The sequence below is a fragment of the Ctenopharyngodon idella genome, chromosome 1 (assembly GCF_019924925.1).
Source record: "Ctenopharyngodon idella isolate HZGC_01 chromosome 1, HZGC01, whole genome shotgun sequence".
NCBI classification, from domain to species: Eukaryota; Metazoa; Chordata; class Actinopteri; order Cypriniformes; family Xenocyprididae; genus Ctenopharyngodon; species Ctenopharyngodon idella.
Window position 1 is genome coordinate 28931659 of NC_067220.1, and position 25555 is coordinate 28957213.

At 34.7% G+C, this 25555-nt stretch overlaps 1 protein-coding gene across 3 annotated transcripts in view; it reads left to right on the forward strand.

The window, feature by feature from the left end:
- The window catches only part of dhrsx (dehydrogenase/reductase (SDR family) X-linked), a 45481-nt gene extending 20380 nt beyond the window's left edge, over window positions 1–25101 (forward strand). For 2 of the 3 annotated variants that reach the window (XM_051901128.1, XM_051901110.1), the window contains 4 exons: window positions 7356–7457; window positions 9903–10110; window positions 14847–15054; window positions 22975–25101. In XM_051901128.1, the coding sequence (XP_051757088.1) occupies window positions 7356–7457; window positions 9903–10110; window positions 14847–15054; window positions 22975–23157 (701 nt within the window). In that variant the 3' untranslated portion in view covers window positions 23158–25101. The remainder of the gene's footprint in view (window positions 1–7355; window positions 7458–9902; window positions 10111–14846; window positions 15055–22974) is intronic. The other variant, XM_051901120.1, reaches the window with a different exon arrangement.
- The last annotated feature ends 454 nt before the right edge of the window (window positions 25102–25555 follow it).

Sequence of the window (25555 nt, forward strand, 5' to 3'; positions counted from 1 at the left end):
AAGTAAAGTTGCTACTTCTTACATGCTTCAAACGATAAGCCATATTTGAGGTCAATGGATAATAGGCGAATGTTTGGATTTCCTTCCCCGACATACATTATACCACAAGGACCCGCCATTAATGATCTGCCCTTCATGGACTGCATGATTTCACCACTTCATGTGGAGTTTTTTTCTTTTTTCTTAGCTGAATTTTAATAAATTCAGCTATTTTTTTTTTGTCTTGTGGATTATATGTAAACATCTTTTATGTAAAATATCTTACTCAGGACAGTACTAAATAAAAAATAACATCCATTTTGTATTATCTCCCTTATTTTGTTAAAATTATTAACATTTTCACAGATTCTGCAAGTGGTTCACATACTTTTTCTTGCAACTGTATATGATACTGTATATGATGCATTGACTTGTGATGTCTTGACGCATTTCAGGTTGTGCTACTAATAGGAAATGTAACTGTTCTTTTTTTTTATTCTATGTGTGTTTAAATAGTTTTAAAATTGTACTTACATATGATGCTTGATTATATGTTGTTTGATGCATTTTAGGCTGTGCTGCTAAAAAGAAAAGTAATTGTTTTTTTTTTGTGTGCTGTAGTATCCTTGTCAAACTAAATAAAACTTTTTTCATATTAAAAAAAAAAAATACTCACATACTCTGACCACCTCTTGAGATAGTCTCAATTTGGTTCACCTTAATGAGGTTTGCTTTGGCGCGTTCACATGTCAGCTCGTGCCAATTGTTAAGAAATCGGAAACTAACCAAGTGTGAAAACACCCTTTAGATTATCTAAATTGACAATATTGTAGTGGAAAAGGCCTGAAGCACAGCAAATTATGTGAGGGAGACAATATAGAGCTATCATACACGGGGCTGTTAGTCATCCTTTTTGCCTCACACCATAAACTGCCTCTTATATATGCACAACACAGAGAGAGAAACCTAAGGGAGTACAAAATACATCATTAGGGTTCTGCCCCATGAACGTGTCCTGATATCCCCTATACCCCCCCCCACACACACAGACTCATTCGTACACGCTCAGCTGTATCTCACCCCACTGCCCTTTCATTCCATGAGTCATGATACACAATGTCACCACCGAGAGACTTCAGTCTTCCTGTTTATATCCCTCTGTTTAATACTCTTTTAGTCCAGTCTCATAAATTCAAATCATTTAATGTGTGTGAAGGGTGCATCTAGAAAAGTCTATGGTTTTTACAGCATTCTCATTAAGCTAGACTATGTAATGTGGTACAAATGGACATTTTATGACTTGGTAAGGCTATAATTAATACATGGTTTCATTAAAGTTTAATATTTTAAACAACATTTTCCCTAATAGTTTAATTAAGCCATTAAATAATGTAAAATCTTACTAGCTGTTACAATTAAAACCCTGTGCACTCCCTAGATTTTCTCATTAAGTGAACTACAATTGTAACCGTTATAGTGCTTCTTGGATTTTAAAGAAATAATAATTTCCACAGATAAATCGTTTATAATAAATACTGCAATATTCCATAAAAATAAGAAAAGCAACTATCAAAGTCAGTGACGCAATGTAACAGAAGTAGCAACAGATCTTTTCTTCCATATTGTGACATACATCCAAGTGAAACAGATCAAAAAGGGAAGAAAAAAAAAATGTAGACAGGGTCTTGTTTCAGTCCACTAGTTGTTGATTGGATGGAGGCAGATCTGAGTGTGAGCTTGCAGTCAATTGTAAAATGAATGGAATGATTGGAGAAATCTGTTGTTTCACAGGAATGCTGATATTATTATGCTGACAAAAATGTTAAAGAATAAAATGTATGCATTAATGAAATGTTCACAATAAAATCAGTAACACGATTTAGAAAAAAAAGATGCGTTGAATTTTCATCTCAGTGTAACTATAAATTCACCCAAACCTTGTCACGTTTAAGACTAGTCTACTATAAATTGTCACTTTTGCTCTTGATAAGTTGTCTGAGAACATTCTGTTATTTGGGGATGAATGAGTGGTTTTTGTAATCAAGGGTTGCTGGTCAGAATGGCATTTCACACTCTAAACTGGGGTAGTGTTGAACGATTAATGTAATGTAGTGGGTAATTGCTGTAATTGTGTAACTATAATTAGTTTAATTATGCGGTTGAGTACTCAGCGCTGGAAAGGTGCAGTCTGTGCCAAAGAGCTGAAAGGAACAGATACTCACATTTTATTACTGGTATGAAAGCTTAGCTTCTAAGTCACCATTGAAATAGTATGTAATTGTAAGTCTTAATGGGAGGGCCAGATAGACAATATTTTTCTGTTTGTATGAAAAATAGATCTGATGCAGAAAGGGCCTATTATCTACTGTTTTCATCTGCTGTTTCCACACTGCCATCAGAATCTCTGTTCATTGCACCTGGTTTTCTCATCCCTCCTGCCATCCCATTTTCTCTCTTCCCTTCATTATTTTTTCTGGGCTGATCTCATGGATTGATAGCATTTGGGTCAAGTGCACTGTAAGGGGACCAGAGGCCATTCCATCCTTACAGCCAGTTTCAATCAGCCAGAAATGGGCTATAAACCTCGAAGGAGTTGTGCTGTTTATCACAGTAAATCTCAGAAATGAAGATGCCTTGAGGATCAGAGAGGCTTTCATGAGGCAGGATTAGATTAACTGCTTAACTTTTTGTTAGAGTAATACCACCTTGCTAAGTTCTGGGTTCTATTATATTAGATTGATTTTTTTTTTTTTTTTTTTTTTTTTTTTGCCATAACTGGATATGCAGAGATACAGACACATTAGAAACTGATTGGAGGATTTTTTTTATTGTCCCCCCCCCCCCCAAATCCTGTTTTATTTCTCACTTTTATTTTTCTGGAATCCCTGTTTTATTATTTAATCAAATTTATTATAAATAATCAAATGGAATGTCAAAAATTCCTTTATTGTGCAGCACTTTGTTTTCCCAAAAAATAGAGTTTCACAATAGAGGTTTACTCTAAATTAAAACATGGACAAATATTGTGTGATATTTTATTTCTTAAAATATATTATAGTCATTAGTAATAATATTTCTGTCATAATTTCTTCAAGTTAAACTGAATTTTTATGCTGGCAGGTTGTAGTGAAGACCGTTGAGTTTCTGTGTGTATCTGGCGATAGTTTCCAAGACATTTCACATTATACAGTAAATTCAGATTTAATGGCTGGATTACATGATTCAGTTCGCATTTTCTGCATCAGGCCCTATTTATTTAATCGGTTCACCCTATAGATGAAAATTCTGTTATCATTACCATAATGTCATTCCAAACCCATATACTCTCATCAATTTTGTCCATCCATTGAAAGACCACCCAACCACCATTTTAAAGCTTCAAAAGTTTCATAAAGAGATTGTAAAAGTAATCCATGAATTGAGCGGTTTAATCAAAGTCTTCTAAAGAGACACCATTGCTTTATATAATTAACAGATTTATTTTACACGTATTTATTCATGTATAAACACTGATCAATGCAAATACATAGAACACATCAAATTTGGTAAATGGAAGCTCAACCATAGTTGATTAAATTAAGACATCACTTTAATTTTTGAGTGAACCCATTTTTTATTTTTTTACTCTATTAAATGAGTTATGAACAGCATTTTTTTTAATTACTATTTTATAATGTTTCCTGAGGTTCACTTATAATGTTAGTATGATTTTTACATCAAATATTGTCATTGATTTGACCGCTGTGTTGGAAGGGGCGTGTCTGCTGTGAGACTTTAATGTAAATGCCCACTGCTATGATATGCTAACATCTTTGCATATGAAATAAGTATTACATGTGAAACTCTCTTGAAAACTTTTACTACATTTTTACTATTACAGCTGTGGAGATTAACTAATCGTGAAAAGTGTTGATTATAGCATTATATTTAGATGAAAGGTTGCAGCGATGAGCATTGTAGCTGATGACAGACATGTCTGTTGAGTGCACGAATGCAGTGATCTCGTCATTGCAACTCTATTTCTGCACTCTCACAAATGCCTTCATCGTAACTAACAGTGCAAGCATGATGTAAATAAGAGATTCATTGTGCAGTGTAGACAGCGTCATTGATTATATCACCGATAAACTCGTGCTGTGTGATTGACAGCTCCAGCGATTATTAAGGGAGCATTCTTTGATCGCGTTCTGTATATATTTTAATCGCAATTCAAATAACAGCATATTGTGGCATTACTGTCAGGTCCATATCTTACAGTAAAAGTCTGTTTGCCAACCTGTGCCAAAATTGCGACTGATTTATCAAAGAATCCACAGTGAAATGTACAGAACAAATAATGCTCTACTGAGACATTCACATAGCTGAAAATAAATAACCACTTTCCTAGCATTAGGATCCTTTGGAAGGTAATGTTATTTTTAGTCCAGTGATCCTGTATCTCTCTTCTCTCCTTCTCATCTCACTAAAGTGCCAGTGGGCGGGGCCAAAGATACGATGATGAAGAAGCAGAGGCGGTCTTTAGTCGCACTATGATGTCAAAATGTGACAAAATCCGAAATGAGTCATTTTGGGAGCTTGGTTTCAATAAAAGCTGTTTGAACTAACAAGGAAGTTTTGAGTTCTGAAACTTACAGGATGTTTTAATAGTACAAAGACCTCTTATATGACAAAAGATCAAGGAAAATTTGATTTCTCAATTCATCTAATATGTTGCAGTGGTGTGTGAGTGATGGCACAATTTGAAACATTTAGCCCTTTAATTTGAAATTTATTTGAATTTAGGTTCATGCAACAAGACCAAAACAGATTCATTCAAATTAACTAATTTTTGCTTGGAAAAAAAAAAAAAAAAAATTAATTGTTGATTTAATTTAGTCCTTTTAGTCCAAAGGTTGTTTCAATTTAGTGGAATTTCAGCTGGAATTTAATTTAATTCATTGAATGTTTTTACAAACTAATGAAATGATGAATAGAAACTCAGATGTAAGGATGTAATTGGAGTTACAGTTATTTTAAGATTATTACCATTCCTTTGGCTTTTTTTTATTTTTTTTTATTTTTTTTACTAATTTTGCTCACGTCTGCTAGATGACCATGGGTCACATCTAACTCTAGGTAACTCTGTTTTGATAGGACAGTAAAGGTGAACACTTTGTCAAAGTTGACCTTGCCTCACCTCACTATTATGCAGGGAGGGGGGGAAAAAATGAACAAAGTACCAGGATTTGCATAACATGACAACGAAAGCTGATTGAAGCAGTGATGTGCATATGACTGGAGTATTTTAATGTAGTTTCTCATTTTAATAAGCCGAAAGCCCAAAGGGCTTATTAAGATAAACACAACAGCATTCTGATTCACATTAGAGCAACTAAAAGCTTAGGTTTCAAGGCTTACAGGTTTACTTTTTCTGTCAACAAAATGCCAAAAAACCCTGACTTTGTCATGTCGAATTTCTACGCTAAAATTGGACATGTTATGTCTGGCACATTCATCTATTTAAAAGACATCCTTGAACTGCATTAGCTTTATCACTGCTCTTTTATAAGGCCTCCTGTGTACATTTCTTGCTGTCCACCCCAGCAGGCATGTAATGGTCTAATTCTCACTTGGGAGCCATTATTAGCTCAAAGGTTAGTTCCGTCAGACTGAATGAATGATAAGCCTAATTAAAGTTGATGGAGAACAAGAACAGGAATGATGAGTAGGCAAAACTCTAGCTTCTGTTTCCACAATTAGGATTGTGACCCTCTTTAAACAGAGATATGAAGACCCATCAAATTATTTAGATTAGTTGTTCCATATGAGTCTGTTCATTCAAAATGGAGTAGATGTCAAATTTAAAGAGAGTTTATTAATGTTACATCAAAGAAACATGACAGATTGATAGTTAATGAATACTTTTCAAGATTAGTAACATAAATGATATACATTTAAAATGGGCAGAACTTGTTTTTAAGGTGTACTTTGTAGTGAGCTGTATTGTCAAGACTTTATTAATTAAGAGAGCTATATTAGTCTTCGATTCAATAGCATTCAAATTTAGCTACACTTATGGTTCAGCTAGATATTATTGTTTTTTGGTAATTTTGTAAGTAAGCTTGAAGCTAATTTTTATGGCAATTATAGTGATTTGTTTTTGTTTCAAATGTTTATCTTTAAAGAGGCGATCATTGAAACTGCCAGGTCATTTGGGATGATGGGAAAAATGTCCTTTTGACCTTATGTGAGCGTTAGTGAGTGGAATAATTTGCATGCTTTGAAATGAGACTAATTGGACGTTCTTTGATGTACAGACCAACAGAAAAAGGTTATTAAATGAACTACAGCATGAGAACGCTGGATGAATCAACAGAATTTAGCCTCTAACTATTTGAAACAAACTCCTGTAAAACAAGCTTTTATTTTTTATTACCTCTGACTATTATGAGCTGCATATGAAAATATACTTCATTCAGTATGCCATTTGTGGAGCAATGCTGTTGTTGTATTGAATACATCATTGCTGTGATTGTGTAAGTGCTTGAACTGATTTGTATCCAGAAAATGACCTGTTCAGCTGATCAGACCATTCTTAGAGGCCTTATATTATTGGATAATTCAGTATTATTGCCATTCGCATGCTTGTGCCGTCCTTGAGCAATTCATTATGTGTGCTTACCAGGGTTGTATGCTATTCAGGATTGAATTGAAAATGCCTTTTAAGTTCCAATTCAATTACTGAGTTTGCATAGGTAGCAAACAAGATGCATAAGTGAAATTCAGATTTTAATGTAAAGCAGTAGAATTGAAGTGAACTTCAAGTAAACAAAGAAACAAGGAAATTCCTCCCCTTTTTTTAACAAGAAAAGCTAACTTTTTCAAAACAAATTTAATATGTTGGCTTGACAAAGCCTAAGTTTTGAAGAAAGTCTTTAAAGGTTAGTTCACCCAAAAATAGAAATTCTGGCATTATTTACTCACCCTCATGTCGTTCTAAACCTGTATGTCTTTCTTTCTTCTGTGGAACAAAAAAAAAGATATTTTGAGAAATGTCTCTGTTTTGTTTTTGTTTTTTTTGTTTTTTTCCATACAATGGAAGTCAATAGTAACAAAATCTGTTTGGTTACCAACAACTTCTTTTGTGTTTCGCAGAAGAAAGAAAGACATAAATTATCTTAAATGAAAAAACATGAGGTGAGTAAATAATAGGATTTTTTTTTTTTGGGGTGAACTGTCGCTTTAAGTTTAAAGGGTTATATTGTTTAATTTGTTTGAACCGCAGTTCAGTAAATTCATCTTCCTGTCATTCCAATTCAGAATTCCTACATTAGTTTTCAGCATTAGCTCTAATAGGTGCTGCTTTAGTACTGATTTTGTAATCTGTTTGCTTTCAGTGGAGTTCATGTACCTGGATTTGGCCTCTTTGACATCTGTGCGGCAGTTTGTCCAGAGATATAAAGCCACAGGTTTGCCACTACATGTCCTTGTCAATAATGGTATGTAAATTTCTGAATTCCTCTTAACATTAGGCAATTTTCCCACTGTAAATGCATCAGTTGATTACAGCAATTGTGCTGTAATTGTACTTGTGTATTGTGCTTGTATTTTAATATTCTGTCGTATTTGTCATATTTGCAGTGTCTAACATTTTAAGTTTTATTTATTTAAAGCTGCAGTCCGTAACTTTTTTTGGTTAAAAATTATCCAAAATCAATTTTTGAGGAAGTACAGAACCAGCCAGTGTTCAAAACTAACTCCTTACCTTAACCTGATTCACAACGGTAAGCTTGTAACAATGTGTTCTAATCTGAGTGGTACTGGTAGGTTTCCGTGAGAAATTCGAGCATGCCGCCATTCGTCTTTGCGTCATTACATTACGTCTGTTCACATAAAGAAGGAGTCCCATCTAGTAGGCTATATCGCATGTGAGGATAATGCAGGTGGCGGATCATTTATAGCCTTTTCTCACAGCAGCTGGAATAATTAAATTTATCATTTTGACGGTATGACAAATTAACGTTAGAGATTAGAGTGTACAGAAAATGAAATCTACAGGTCACGCTAATACACACTAAATACACATAGTCACGCAATGCTGACGTTGTTAACATTAACAATTTGAGAACAAAGTATAACAATAATAATAATTTGCACTATTTGACGTGATCCGAGCTAAGTGATCATTAGATTTAATCACCATTGGTAGCACGATTTATTGTAATGCTTTTTTTTTCTCCGTTGGTCAGAACAAAAGTGGCATATTTGTTACTTACTTGTTCATATGACATTTTCTGGTGAAAATTCTTATTTTGGTCATACTTCCAAGACTACAATTTGTGATTCCGAAGTACAGTATCCAGCGGTGTGGTGACTGAGAGCCACACATTCCCTCAAAACATTAGATTCATCGGCGCTGAGGAGCCGTGCCGATGCACAACCCATGTAAAGATGATAATTCTGCAAATAACTGCAATTGCAGGTTTCGAACAGAGATGGCGACAAAGAGGCAAAACCTACGAACTGCAGCTTTAATGATTTAAAGCATTCTTATTAACAAAAAATATTTTTTTACTGCATTTATTAATTTAATAAAGTTAATATTAATTTCTAAGTTGTATAAGTAATAGATATTACATTTTATTAATTAAAATTAATGTATAATGAATAATAAAAGCTGCAAATTGCTGTTTATTCTTAGTTCATGATACCTAATGCATTAACTTTTGTTAACAGTAAAGTGTTAACGGAAAAATGTGTTACATATTTATCATTTATAGGTTGTCTCTCAACTTGTAATCTCTTGCGTCCTCCTAAGCTCGCTCTGTTGGACATGTCTGGTCTGTGTCCTGAGGGCCTTGGGGGTTGTTTGTTTTAACTGAATGACTTTTATTTAGAAGCCTGCCCCAGGGAATGTCTCTAAATGACAGGAACAGTCACACACTGTCCTCTCCCTAACAGAGAGAATTAATAATTCACGCTCCCCTTTTCCTGTTTGTTCTCTATGGCACACACCCCTCCCCTCTGATGCCAGCTGATGGGCCAATGCATTTGTGCCACCCCATTGAGGGTCTAATGATGCAGAAAGGTCAACGCTTGACCCCTCTAGTGCTCTGGCTGGTCAAGACACTGCATGTGTCTGAGGAAGAGTCGAGGGACATTGATTCTCTCTTCAGAGAACATGGATCGATAAAATTAGGATTCATTAGGTTCAACTTTCCAGTGTGAGTTTAATTAAAAACATACTGTTTAATGTTCATTTAATATGCTTAGGACATTTTTTATAATCCTGATTACTGTTTTCTCCTGCGAACTGAGCTGTAATTCTGTTAAGAGCAAAATAACGATGAAACATGTTTTCAAGAGCAGAGGCTTATTCCTGCATGAATGCTAGTGCTCAGTCTCAGTCAGGGTTTTAAACCAGATTACATCCATTTAATATTGGGATTCACCAACTTTAATTATCTTGTGGTCGCTCTTTGTAAAGATATAGAAATGTTTTTTTGTAGAAGGGTATGTTTATCTGTGAATGTGACGCATGATGATCTTCACATCTTTTCATTTGAGACATTATTTCTTCTCAGCAAGAACATGAATTAAGCAGAAAGAGACACATTAAGAACATTAGTGGCGGAAATGGTTATTTTCTAGTTCAGTTTCATATGAAGACATCTCTGATATCCTTCTCTGTGTGTGTTAAAAGCCGTTCAAAAAGATGCGAATCAATAAACCAGCAATACTCAATCCACGGTATTCAGAGAGCTGCATACGGTACAATGTTCTCTGAGCGCATGAAGTTCATTGCTTTTCAGTGACTCAGAAATGGCTCATGAGTCATTTTTAAGGTGTGAATACTTGATCAAACTTAGTAGGATTCTTCCCTGTGTCCTGCATATTCTGTCTGTTCATAATATATCAGCAATGATGTTCCTTTATGTCTGCAGCTGGCGTTATGCTTGTTCCGGAGAGGAGAACAGAGGATGGATTTGAGCTGCACTTTGGGCTAAACTACCTGGGCCATTTCCTGTTGACCAACTTGTTGCTAGATCTCCTGAGGAAGTCAGGCAAACCTGGGAAATGTTCCCGAATAGTTATTATGTCTTCAGCTACCCATTATGGAGGAAGATTAACTCTGGATGACTTGCAGGGAAGGTTAGAAGCTTTACTGTATTACACTTGAGATTCTTGCCTCAAGCATTTTTGTGAATGGAAGGGATGAACAGAATCTTAAAGATAAAGATTTAATCTTCCTACTTGTATTTACAATCATTTTTTTTCCATATGGTTCGGCACCACTACTGACTCTATAGTGCTACATGTAAGAGACATCCTATTTTATATTCTGTTTTTGCAGTCTGAATTGTCTTCTCTGACTGCACAAACAATCAAAAACGTACAACCCAGTCATTGTAGTCATATTCACAAACAAATTCTGAGTCTGTTCTTTTTCAAACAATTTTTTAATAAATTATTTTAATGCTTATTTTGTCTTGTTTTAACTCATAAGTTATCATGAAGCACCCTAGTGGGCCCCGGGCCCCATGGTAAAATTAATTGTAAAATTAATTTAATTGTAAAATTACTCATTTATCTATTTTTTTTTTTTCATTTAAATTATATTTGCTATCATCTATCACTCACTTAAACTGTTAAATGTTCTTCATTTTTAGCAGATCTCAAAATTAATGTCCATTCATACGGTACATTATAATATTGTGATGCCTAAATTCCCATAAAGCATTCAAAATTATTAATATTTTTATTATTTATTTTTTTATTATTATTTTTTTCAGTTTTTAGTGTTTTATTTTTAACTTAAAGGATTAGTTCACTTCTGAATGAAAATTTCCTGATAATTGACTATATGCATGGCTACTTCCTGGTTTTCGTTAAGCCAGCTTGGGCATTTCTGGTGAACTGTTAGCTGTTCATTCTGTACTCGCTGTACATCGACACAAACCCATCAGTGGTTGACTTTTTAATGTTGTATTCATATTTTAATGTTGTATTCATATTTTAATTAATATTTTAATTTACCTAATTTGCCAATAAACCAACTTTATTAATTGCAATAAAGATGAAGCTATTGGGACCGTTTAAGAAACGCGGTGTCTGTAATTAGACATGCACACGCATTATTTTTTCCAGCACTTCAAATGTTATTTTTAATGTGATGAACACAAACATTACTTGTTCATCCTTCTGAAATTGTCCCCATTTGTAAAACTGAACGTTTCAAAATGTAGGAAATCCAACATTTGATAGAAAACACTTATTTAAAAATAAAAAAGATAATGATTACCACTATAACCAGCAGGTGGTGGCCAAGTAGCATTTATTTGCGCATAGTATATCAGCCATTTCCTCTAATAGTTTTTCACTTAGTTTCGTTTTTGACTAAATATTAAGCATTATAAAATAACTAGGTTTAAAAATACATTTTGTCAATGTGAAGTATGAAGTACTCACAAAGTCTTATGAAAAACAATAACTTTTCTTGTGAATGAATTACACAGAAAGCAAGCACTGCGCTTTCCCTTTGTGATCACAGCAGCTGTCAGTCAGTGCAGCGCAAGATCAATGATTTTGGCACACTTGTGAAAACACACATTTTATTCAATTAATCTAACTAAAGTGCACAATAAATATTTAGATTGATGCTTTTTTTCACAAGAAAGTGTGAAAACTGATGGAAGGCTAAATTAATGATATGCCTGACTATTTAAGTGACTATATTCTGAATATAAACTAAGTATTACACTACTGATGCTCAACACACTAGCAAGTGACATCTCACCGGAAGTTTTCCAGCTGGCTTATATTATTGTGGAAGTTCTAAAGAACCCTCTGTGCATATAGTCAATTTACTCACCCCCATGTCATCCAAGATGTTCATGTCTTTCTTCAGTCAAAAAGAAATTAAGGTTTTTGAGGAAAACATCCCAGGTTTCTTCTCTATATAGTGGACTTCAGTGGGGTTCACCGGGTAGAAGGTCCAAATTGCAGTTTCAATGCAGCTTCAAAGGGCTCTACGTGATCCTAGACGAGGAATAAAGGTCTTGTCTAGTGAAATGATCGGTCATTTAAAAAAAAAAAATGTATATACTTTTTAACCACAAATGCTTGTCTTCCACTATCTCTGCGATGCGCCACGGCATTACGTTGAAAGGTCACGCGTGACCTAGGTGGAAGTACCGCGGTAGGGCGAAAAAATTCATCTAAATTTCTCCTCCAACTTCAAAATCGTCCGATATTGTTTTTTTTTTGTTTGTTTGTTTGTTTGTTTTTTGTAAAGGCCGTTTGGCTTAATCTTTGCATGTTCGCTTTTTTTTAGAAAATGACGGATCGTTTTCGCTAGATAAGACCCTTATTCCTCGTCTGGGATCGCGTACAAAGCTGCATTGAAACAGCAATTTGGACCTTCCTCCCGGTGAACCCCGCTGAAGTCCACTATATGGAGAAGAATCCTGGAATGTTTTCCTCGAAAACCTTAATTTCTTTTCAACTGAAGAAAGACATGGGGGTGATTCATTCAGAAATAAACTAATCCTTTAAGACAAAAAAAAACATTTATAACCAAGTTTAGAATTTGGCCATTTATCAGTGAAAATAATATCGAGTTATCTGTATTAGCCAGAATTTTAATATTTGGTGCATCCCTAGCATTCTTAAAAGGTGAAACATCTCTTTGTGTCTTGTATTAAACACAGATCTTCCTGTAGTGCAGATCAGTCCATCCTGTTGACGTCTGCTTTACTCCGCAAAATATTGCCACTGTTCTAACCTATATTTCTCAGGTCTGCGTTTATTGCTTTTCAGTCTTGAGAGTCCTCATTCGTTACTGCAGTCATGTACTGCAGAGACTCGCAACGGCTCAAGGACACAGTCGCTATAACATGCAGCGTGATTCAGAGCACCGTGTGTCTATTGATTGACTGAATGCTGCAATGCCTCCTGGGAGGCAGAAAGGGGTGGTTATGAGTGTTACAATAAAATACTGACAAACAACAAATCTAATACAGCAAACAAGGTGCCTGCTTCCACTGGTGATGACTTCTTGTCACGCTGTATGTTAAGTGTGTGGGGGGGTTCATGCTGTGGTTTGGCACAGAAGATTCCTAATAAATATGTCCTTCAAGGTGAGAGAGAGAGAGAGAGAGAGAGGAAGGGGTGGGTGCAAAGACATCTGCTGGTATAAATAACGGATAAATGAGTCAGCTGAATGATTAGACATGGATTCTTCATTCTAGGGCATTCTAGGACTTCAAAACGTGCATAGAAAGGAAAGGTTTTTTTAATCAATTTATGTTTTTTTAATGTGAATATAGCAATTATGGACCAATGCTGGTGAAATTTCACAATTCTTGATGCTAATTTCAACACCACAACTAAAACTATTATGCTGTTGAACAAATTTTTTTATAAGTTAAATGTTAAAAATACTTATTAACATATTAAATTAAAACTGTGATATGCTGCAATCAAGTATTTGTCAGTCAAGTAAACATTTCAAGTGAATTATTCAAGTAAATAGTAAAAGAAGAAGAAGAAGAACAAATAAACTAATTACAATAGAACAAATAGCCTAAACCAAGTTTTTTTTTTTCTTCCACTGATGAAATCTGAAAAATACATGTAAAAAATACTTGATAAACCAAATCCAAACCACTCTTTAGCTGGTCTGAAATCCAGGTTTTTGTTAGTGCGTCTCAGTCTGAACAATCAGATCGGATGTGGGATTTTTTTTTTTTTTTTTTCACCATCATTCATTGTGTGACATGATGTTACATCAGGTATATCATATATCAAGTGTTATTTCAAAGATATGTCTGAAATAACACCTGATATGTTATTCTTCACAATCCTTCATGGAAATGTAATAATTTGCTAAACCTCTGAAGTAGGGCTGCATGATTTATCGCGATTAAGCTGCATGCAATTTGGCAAAGGCTGCGATTATTTTATGCGCAGCTTGTCAGAGCTGTACGGCTCTGTGATCAGTAGTAAATGCTTCTCCATCTTCATCAGAAACTCTAAATATGCCCTGCCGCAGAAGAAGATAACACGCATCATATCACTGTAGCTGAATAAACAAAAGATTGAAACGCTTTGATTGATTAAACATGACTAATAAGCACACGACTGCCTTATTCTGTGTAAGAAGCCACAGAAGGATGCTCAACTGTCATTATGAAGTGAGTTTGGAGTAAAAACATGTTATTAAATGTTGTCTTTTGTTGGACAAAATGTTAATAAATGCTTCTAATGTCTGGAACGATGTTTGACGCATGTTGCTTTTTCAAATGGACATTATAAGCGACTCAAACTCGCAGTGCTTTCAAATGGATTAGCATTTGGAGTCATACTTCATTGACAAGCTGCGCATAAAAAAAAAATAATCGCAGCCTTTGCGATTTCATAATCGCACTAAGAATCACGTTTAAGCGATAATTGCGTTTAAGTTCAATGTTGTTTTTTTTTTATTATAAACAAAAATATTAGATTAAAAAAAGCTATATAGAAATATTAGAAAACAATAACTAATAAAACTGACAAAAAGCATATAACACAAAAATTACTAAATCTTTTAATATGGAAATGAAAACTGAAAATATAAAATTAAAAGCTAATTCAAAATACTAATAAGTATGTAATAGTATATAAATAATACTAAATAACACTGGTTTCATGTTGACTTTAAGATTCACTGCTGTTCTGAATGATCCGACTTGAAGCAACAACACATCAGCATGCACATTCTTGTCAAAATGGGTTTGCAAACACAAATTACAGTAAACAACACATTAATGGCTGTTGACACCAAAATAGCTGCATAACTACGCTCAAGGCCTCTTTCTTTTTTTCCCCCCGTTGTCTCTCTTCCACAGGATGTGTTATAGTTCCCATGGTGCATATGCCCAGAGTAAACTGGCCCTGCTGCTGTTCTCCTACCACCTACAGGACCAGTTGTGGGCCAAAGGAGACAATGTAACGGTTAATGCAGTGGACCCAGGCATGGTGGACACAGCCCTGTATGACAATCTGTGTAGCCCGGCCCAGATGGCCAAGAAGCCTTTTGCTAAACTGCTCTTCAGGGTAAGGCAAATCATATTACATAAGGATAATAATTGCCTGTACATATTTGGACTGTCTTATATGTTATTTGAAGAACTTGCCAAACTTTGTCAAACCAGGTCTGAGTCACTGGTGTGATGGTTTATTCAGGCACATGTCTGTGCTTGGCAGAGAATTCTTGAGGTGTAAGGCTTCAGTTTCACTCATGTTTGGGTTCATTATTTATTTTATTTTTGGCTTTTTTGCCGCTTTTATTGACAGGACAGAAATAGGACAGGAAATGAGGGAACTAGGCTTGAGCGAATTTACAGCTTTCAAGTGGTTTAATTAAAAAAAATTCTATAGAAATAAGACTGCAGTTATTTTCATATTATGGGTGATAACTGCTAATAGAACAATATTTAAAATCTGCTATTTTGTCTAAAAAAAATTAATAAAATACACTAGAAACTAAAATCAATATTTTTATCAAAATTAAATGAATGTTGAAATAGCCATTGATGCTGATATGGCTAAATAAATAAATAAATACATGATTTTGTGATAATGCAAAGTATGAAATGTATAAATACTATTATTTTGAGATGGATAGTTGATGAGAAAGTCCCCATCATAGAGTTGGGACCAGTATTGAGATACTGTTGTAGTTTTTCTTAATATTTTGTTTTTATACATTTTCATTTTAGTTTTACTATTTTTTTGTTGTTGTAGTTTTTATCATTTTTATTAGTTTTTGTTTTGTATGTATGTTTATGTAGTTTTTATTAATTTATATTTCAGCTCTAGTTTTAGTTATTTTAGTACATCAAGTTACTAAATGAACTAAATGAAAATATGAAATTGGCTATAAGCTGAAATAAAACAAGTTTAAGATTTTTTATATATTTTATTTTCATTTTCATTTCAATTAATGTTTTTTTTTTTTTTTTGTAACTATAATAACCCTGGGTGGGAGCCCTATTTAAAGGAAAGCTCTTTTAATTTTGCCTAATCTTTCCCATTAAGTAAGTGCTATATAATTGCAAAAGTAATCTAAAATCTAAAAATAGGCAGAAGCAAGCAACTACAATTAAATATCAGCTGATAAATGTCCTATATAGAATGATACTGATAAATTAAATAATAACTAATATCCCTTATAACTTTTATTACTTCTAGGTCCAATATGAAATTTCCTGCTTTTGCATCTAAAACACATTTAATTTCATGAGTACATGAATATTCTCCTTTAGATACAATGTGTGTGTGTGTGTAACACACACTTTAGAATCAGTGACAAGGTTGTTGTGAAATGTGCTCTGTTGAATGACAACACTTTATGACAAACCCACCTGCCCCAATATGTTGCAATAAGGTATTGTGACAGTGTGGTGTATCCTGGGAGACACTGTTTTCACTCTCTCTTTTCTTCTTCTCCATCTGTCTGTCTCAACCAATCTCTTGGATTTCGTCTTGAAATCTAAAGGTTTGGATCCGCTATGTCAGGGTGAACAATAATTGGATTTATCTTGTCTCTTTGCTTCAAAGGTGTGTGTGTGTGTGTGTGTGTGTGTGTGTGTGTGTGTGTGTGTCAGTGTGTGTTAATCAGACATGATTCTTTTATCTTCTTTTTAGAATATGTTAACACCTTGAATTTCAGATCATTGAAAGAAAATGGAGGCAAGCGTGAGAAAGGAAAAATAAAGTAATATACAGTATACAATTACAAATATGTATATAGTATTTCTAGGCTTTTAATGGTTTTAATGTTGGACCTCACTGTTTATTTCAACACTGTCTTTGGTATGTTATATGCCACCTATGCAATAACTACCCATCTGTTTGTGCTCAGTGATGTGTTGTCTCAAAATGATCAAAATTGCTACCATTTTTTTTGCAGGCTGTTTTACAGCTGTCATCCCTCAGCCAATCATAGACTCTCTCTCTGGCCCATTAAATTCAGCTGAGCTTGTGCTAAAAGAGCTTTAGAGATGAGCAAACATCTATAGCAAACAGCAGCATATGACTGCGTTGAACGCTCTGTTAGAACATTATATATTTCATTTTTGTGTGTGAACAACTCTCTTTGGTTATGTGCAATAGATAACATATGAAAACCACAACAATGGGCAGTGACCTTGGCCTCTTCTCAAGGGGAATTATTTGTACTACAAAGGATAATTCAATGTGTAATCTGTTGAATACAAATGTAATATCCGTGAATCTCGTACCCTTGTTGAGGTGAGGTGTGTTGATATTGATTTATTGTGATAGTTATCAGCCACAGCAATATCCTTTTGCAGGGTGCTTATTTATGAGTCAGGTTGAGTCACGGTTCACGGCGTCCATTATGTATGCGGCACAGAAATTGCTGTAGAAAACCCAGAAATTACGGAGCTCAGCGAGGACTGTGTGCTTTACGTGTTTAAAAGAAAAGATGACAAATTATGAATGTCTTGAGGAGAAATTTTATTACTAATGACTAGACAGCCGAAGACTTTCAAAATAGAAAAGAACACCTGATATAGAGAATGCAATTTTTTGGCACTTGGCGAAAAGAAACTGTGATGGGGAAGGTTTATCCAAGAGCAGAAAATACAGAAAAAAAGAAAGAAAGAAAAAAAAGATAATGATGTGTTTAAATAGGTTTTCTTCCCTGAAAAGGAGTGCTTGCTGTGCACGGTCTGAATACGAATACAATTTCTGATGTTTATTTTTGGAACTGTGTTTTCAACGAATGAGGGAGATATGTGTTTATCTTTTAAACACATACGATATAATATGACACATACTTTTAAACATATTTTACATTCACACATTGTTTTTCGCTAGTTCATTTTCACTGTAAATTCAGCAAAATAATGCTTTACATATTAAATAGCTATTTGGTAATGTCCATTTTTAGATAATCAAGTGAATTATTATGTACAAATACAAGGTACTTAATGGATGAAAAAATACTCGTGTTTTTTTAATAAGTAACAATTATGTTTCAGTTCATTTGGTAATTCATTAAGTATAGCATTTTTACTGAATTTATTAATCTAGATCAATGTCATTTTACAAATTTATTGTAAATTTATTTTGTTTATAATACTAATGTTCATTTAGACTTGAATATAGGGTATACTAACACATTTATAAATGTGTTAGTACATGTAAACATCGACATTAATCTAGATTAATAAATGCTGTAAAGGTATTGATCTTTGTTATGTCATGTTAGCTAAACTAATGTTAACGTATAAAACCTTAAGTGTGAAGGGTTATGAGATTTTCATAAAATATGATATGCATGATAAATGCCATGCAAAAACAACTTTACATTTTGGAACAGTTAAAGGAACACTCCACTTTTTTTGAAAATAGGCTCATTTTCCAACTCCCCTAGAGTTAAACAGTTGAGTTTTACCTTTTTCGAATCCATTCAGCCGATCTCCGAGTTTGGCGGAACCACTTTTAGCATAGCTTAGCATAATTCATTGAATCTGATTAGACCGTTAGCATCTTGCGCAAAAATGACTAAAGAGTTTCGATATTTTTCCTATTTAAAACGTGACTCTTCTGTAGTTACATTGTGTACCAAGACAGACGGAGAATGAAAAGTTGCGATTTTCTAGGCCGATAATGGCTAGGAACTATACTTTTATTCCGGTGTAATAATCAAGGAACTTTGCTGCCATATCGTGGGTGCAGCAGGAGCAATAATATTACGCAGCGTCTCACACAAATGTCTCCATGGTTGCAAGGCACGCTCCCTGTGCAAGCAGGGGGTCACAGGAAAAATATTGAAACTCTTTGGTCATTTTTGAGCGAGATGCTAACGGTCTAATCAGATTCAATGAACTATGCTAAGCTATGCTAAAAGTGGTACCGCCAGGCCCGGAGATCGGCTGAATGGATTCGAAAACGGTAAAACTCAACTGTTTAACTCTAGGGGAGTTGGAAAATGAGCCTATTTTCAAAAAAAGTGGAGTGTTCCTTTAAATACAAAAGAATCTAAATAGTAAAACTACTAATATAATATGAATAGTTCCAGTCTTTAGTTATGATTGGCTGAGCTGCAAACGAAGCAACGGCCCCTAACTTTTATAAAATCTCTGCAAACTGTGGCTTCTTGCTTTATTATGTTCTAATTGGTTGAACCACATTTAAAATGGTTGTAAAATAGCCGACTTATGCAAATATCGATTGAATTCTATATTAATTTTATATGCGTCATCTATGATGTAGCTTGTCAACCATAAACGACTAAATTCACTTTGTTCCTCATCTTGATTTGTTTGGGAAATGGCATGGTGTGCAATTTCGCATTATTCCTTTTTACTTCACTCTATCTTCACTGAAAACAATTTGGTGTAGGATTTACTTTGTAACAATTTTCACTCAGAAATTGCTAGTAAATTTTACAAATAATTGTAAAGAAATGGCAAGTTTCATTGACTTAAAGGGTTAGTTCACCCAAAAATGAAATTTCTGTCATTAAGTACTCACCCTCATGACGTTCCACACCCATAAGACCTTCGTTCATCTTCAGAACACAAATTAATGTATTTTTGATAAAATCCAAGGGTATCTGATCCACACATAGGCAGCAACGTCATTGCACCTTTTGACGTCCAGAAAGGTAGTTAAAAACATGGTTAAAATAGTCAACATGACTACAGTGGTTCAACCTTAATGTTATGAAGCGACGAAAATACTTTTTATGTGCAAAAACAAAACAAAAATAACGACTTTATTCAACAATTTGACTTTATTCAACAATTTGACGTTGCTGCCTGTGTGGATCAGATACCCTCGGATTTCATCAAAAATATCTTAATTTGTGTTCCAAAGATGAACGGAGGTCTTCCAGGTGTGGAACGACATGAGGGTGAGTAATTAGTGACAGAAATTTCATTTTTGGGTGAACTAACCCTTTAAATGTGAACATTTGAAGTAGAAAGACTTGACAGTATTTTCTTGTAAAATGTACTCCAATAATCTTTCTTCGAAAAATCTTGCACATGCAGTGTACTATCACTCACATAAGCAGTCCTACATAATGATAACCATGCAGATACTACTGCAAAATCTACTGGTTGACACATTTCTACCTTTGTAAATTTTGCGCCCAGCCCTATAAAACAGTATATAAAAGTGTTAAGTCTTTCTAAAGTGCAGCTGTTGCTCCATTTCCCCTTAAGCACACAGTCCCCGTATGCCCCAGTACTAACAACTTTAAGAGAGAAGCTTTTCTCACACTCTTTGTGATGTATTGATTCAGCTCAGTATAGAGAAACCTTGTGGCTCCTGTAGTTTAATCCAAATTCCCTCAGACGAAAGAGATCTAGAAAAGAGAAAAACAGTGCTCAGCCCCAATTGCCTGGCCTCAAAGAGAGCCGTTTGAAGTGGAGAATCTGGCACCAGTGTTAGAGAAGATCGGCTGTCCTGTGTAATTGATCCGTCTGGAGGTCATAGTCCAACTGACCGTCTGCATATCAATCTCACCAACTGTGCAGCCCAACTTTTAGATCTTCTGATGTGGAAGCGAGCCATAACATTTGCAATTAGAAGGCTAATTTGAATAATCAGCCATGACAGTCGGAAAGCATCACGTGTGTAAACATGAGGCAAGAGTCAAGTGTACGAATTAGGACCGACAACAAATAATTTAAATTGAATTACATGATTAGCTATGTAATCAAATTAATTGCGATAAATACAATATATGAATATTTGCAAAAAGAAATTAAAATATAAAGATAATATAACAGTGTTGTGGCAGGCAAGTAATGCGGTAACACTTTACAGTAAGGTTCATTAATTAACATTAGTTAACTACATTAGTTAACATGAACTAATAATGAACTGCACTTCTACAGCATTTATTAATGCTTTGTTAATGTTAATTTCAACATTTACTAATACATTATTGAAATCTTGTTAACATTAGTTAATGCACTATGAACAAACAATGAACTGCTGTATTTTTATTAACTAACATTAACAAGGACTAACAAATACAGTAACAAATGTATTGCTCATGGTTAGTTCATGTTAGTTAATACATTAACTAATATTTAACTAATGAACCTTACTGTAAAGTGTTACCAGTAATGCATTCACTAGCCATTACAAAAAGTCAGTATAATCCATTCAAGTTGATTAACATGTTCAACATGTTCTTGCAACCCATCTACACTTGTTTTATAATTGTTTTTGATTTATTTTAACGTGCACTAGATTGACATCTTTGGCCATTGTGTCACGTCAGACTTTTTTTTTTTTTACAGCAATTTGCATCAAGAGCACAAGATTTTGAGATGTCTTGGGATAGTTCACCTAAAAATGAACATTCTGTTATTATTTAATCACCCTCATGTCATTTAAAACTTTCTTTCTTCTGTGGAATACAAAATAATTTTAAAGATTTTTTTTTTTTTTTTTTTTTACATTTTCTCAAAATATCCTCATTTCTTTTATTAAGAAGAAAAGTTATGCAGGTTTGGAATGACATGAAAATTCTGTCATCGTTTACTCACCCTCATTTTTGGGTGAACTATCTCTTTAAGCTTTTAAGAACACCTATTCCTCTGTTTCATTCAAGTATTTTCCATCTTGCTGTTTTTGAATGTGTCCTGTGTGAATGGGACACCTTCTCATTCCCTGGCTTGCAAAAACTTCATTTAAGTGGGGAATTTATGCCCAGGTCACGAGGCATAATTATTATTATTATTTAAAAAAAAATCAATTAATTAATTGCACTTTATTTAAATTAAGTTAATTAATTGAATTTAATTAATCGGAGTTACTATGTAATATTGGAGTTATTCTTCATACCAGTAAGCAGTGTTTCTGAATTCCCCGAAATGCCTCGATTGTAGTCTTGAGTTTTTTCCTCCAGAAATGTAGACATCACAGTATTCCTTATTTAAATAATTCCTGCCCAAAGGCAAGGCACATGCAGAAAAAGGGAGGGAGGCCGAAGCCTAGTTACGTTAGTAGTGTTGAAACTTGCGGTTAGGGACGTGACATTTCTGAAACACACACAGAGTGTTACTGACAGACTAAGAAGAGAGGTGCTGCAACAATGTAAAATATTGTGTTGTTTTGAATGTTTTTTGAACATTCAAGCATGAAAACCTATTCAAGTAGGCCCCCCCCCCAAAAAAAAGACTTTGTAAAAGGGCATAATATAGCCTCTAATGTATTGTGTACAAATATTAATTAACAATCAATAGGAGTATATTTATAAATTAACCTACATTAGAGGTCTTCAGTCCTGTTCTTGAAGGGTCACTATCCTGCAGTTTAGCACCAATCTCAATTAAACACTCCTGAACCAGCTAATCAAGGTCTTCAGAATTGCTAGAAACTTCCAGGTAAGTGTGTTTTAGGCAGGTTGGAGGCTTGGAGCTAAACTCTGCAGGACATTGACCCTCCAGAAGCAGGATTTGACACCCCTGACCTAATAAATGCTGAGAAAAAAACTGTTAATTCATGATACCTAATGCACTAACTAATGATAACAAATTTAACCTTATTCTAAAGTGTTACCAAATGACAAATTGAAATTTAATACAGATACAATGCTATTTTTTTTAACCAGTATATTTACCAAAGCAACTTACAAAAAAGTGCACATATAAGTGGCAATTACCAGAGCTTGCAGCTAAGGATACATGTCAAGTGCTAGGGTTAGACTTCAAGTGCCAAGAAGAGCACTACAGCACAAACACAAGAACGCCATTACAACTGCAAACACGCACCAGGAGGAATGTTGTGATGGCCGTCACGTACAAGGACGAGTGAAGTCGACGAGATTAGCAGAAATGCAAAATTTAGGATTTTTGTTTCCAGGAATCAGGAACATCTTTTCTGCCCTTCTTTGATATGTCATATATCCATCTCTGATTAAATATTCTTAACGTGCCCACAGCTGTGTTGACTTCATCTCTGATTCCTGTCCATCCACAGACGCCTGCAGAAGGAGCATCCACAGCTATCTACGCTGCAGCTGCCTCTGAGCTCGAGGGGATCGGAGGACTGTATCTGTACAACGGTCGTAAGACGGAGTCTTCAGCGCTGTCTTGTGATGAACGGCTGCAAACCAAGTTATGGAAAGAAAGCTGCGCTCTAGTGGGTCTCCAAAAGACCTGAGAGCACCGAGCTCCTGATCACAGAGACCTCAGCTCTCAACTTATAGTTCATAAAACGTCCACCTGAAAAAAATTCAACCTTCTGCCTTAAGTTAAGTTAGTATCCCTATTTGCCAAATTTTCATTCTCTGAAACCGTCCCTTGGTTTTTAAACCATCTCATTACCATTTTAGTGTTCACACAAGCCATCCTTTAAAGTCTTGAAGACTTTACCTCAACAATACATGACCAATACTAACAAGTGCACTGTTTTCCAACCTAAAACCTCTCTCTTCCTCCACTTCTTCTGACTTGGGAACTTTCTGAAGAGTTTTGTTTTCCTGAACTAAGCTAATAAAACAATGATTTTGTCTAATAATCTACTATCTTGTACTCTGCTAAGCCTTTTTGAGTGCTTAATGAATCAGGACCGTCGCAATGGCTGTTCCACTGATTTTCCTTTGGAATTTGTCAACAGACTAAAGACAAACGAAGGATAAAATGATTATATGTGAAATCTCAAGCTCTCTAAACTGGGCAAATACCAGCCTATCTCTGTTGATTCTCTTCGTTGCTGCGCTGGGATTTTACGTCTTTCTTTGTTAGTATAGTTGTATATCTTCAGTGGCTTCTACATTGGGTTATTCCATCCATCAGTCAGTGTCATTCCTGCCTCTGCCTACCGCATCTAATTCTCTAAACACAAACTGCAGAAAGGCTAAGGACATTTGTCTGGCTAAGCCCTTCATTTTTCATTCTTCCACTGTGCAATTTGCAATACTGTGTTTTGAATCTTCCACAAAAGAGACTGCTATCCTCATGCCAGGTGCCTCACCTTCATCCACCTTCTTTCTCCCTGAGGGGAATATTTCACCCAAATATTCTGTTTGTGACTGTGATGTGCTTAGAATTTGTGATTCCAATGTGTAATAATGTGGTTGTGGTGTTCTTTTTTCATTTTATTCTTGCTTCTGAGCAGACATTGAAACAGAAACATTTAAAATATGTGCACTTTTTTGAGATGTTGAGTCTTAACTTTTAAATATATTCCAGCTATCTTTATTATTATTATTTTTTTAATATATATAATTACCCAAGGTCAGTGTGCAATAGCAAAACAGCTAATTGAGTCTTGAAATAATGGAAAACGTAAAAGTTTTCCGATCGGAGATGTCGCTTCATAAATATCAATATATAAAAGTACTGTAAAATGAGTTACTTTCTACCTGCTGGTGTCTGTAACAACTTGGAGGTGTTGTCTCGACTTTGGCTGCTTTGGATAAAGTGCTACCTTGACCTGTTAAATTCTAATTTAAATGTACTGGTGTCAAAATGTGCCTGTCATTTGTGTGTTTTATGTGGCGTCAGTCATGCAGTTGACCAAATGCGTTCCCATGCAGACGTTTAAGCATCTCCTAACTAATTCTGTTCCTTTTCTTTATTGTACAGTGAATGGGATATGAAGCTTTTGGGTCAATGAGAGACGATTGCTTTTGAGAATTTGCTTTTATCATCATCCTAGTTTTGCTCATGGTACTGTAATTATGCACTAATGGAAGTGCTGCTGTATTATAATGTATTTAGCATTATAGGAAGTGTAATTAACTTCCATGCACAGATAATAATGATCCAATAGATTAATTATATGGTTGTGACGCTGAGAAATGAATTAATAACAATATTTGGAGGCACCAAATCGTTGATAATAAATGAATCGAGAAACAGTCTTAGTACAAAATGTGCAAAGAGGATTTTGCATACTTAGCTCCTCAGCCACATGCACTGTGAATGAGCCCAATGTTTCTGTCATTTGTGTGTGTGAAAGAGAGGGATAAAGACAGAGAAAAGAGTGCAGCATTATCTGCCAGAAGACTCTGAAGTGTCTCATCTTCAGCTCTTGTAGAAAACAGAGTGAATGAGTTTCTCTTCTAAGGCTCTTGTCTAAATAAAAACACTGATTTCCCTATTGCAGTAGCTGTTTTTTTTTTCTTTTTTTTTTCTCCTGCTAATGTTCTGCTAATGGTGAAGTGTAAATGAAAATATGGGATGTCAAATCCAATTTATGTTATGTGGGTTTTAAAAATTGTGCAGGGTCGGTCAATTGCCGTTTTAAGGACAGAGCAGAAGCCATACTATCCATGTGCTCTGTTAACTTGAATAGAATAAAAAAGGGCTACATTTATCCTTTCTGTCAGGCATTTCACTGAAAATTATTTAAAGGGTTAGTTCACCCAAAAATAAAAATTCTGTCATTAATTACTCACCCTCATGTCGTTCCACACCCGTAAGACCTTCGTTCATCTTCTGAACACAAATTAAGATATTTTTGATAAAATCCGATGGCTCAGTGAGGCCTGCATTGCCAGCAAGATAATTAACACTTTCAGATGCCCAGAAAGCTAGACATATTTAAAACAGTT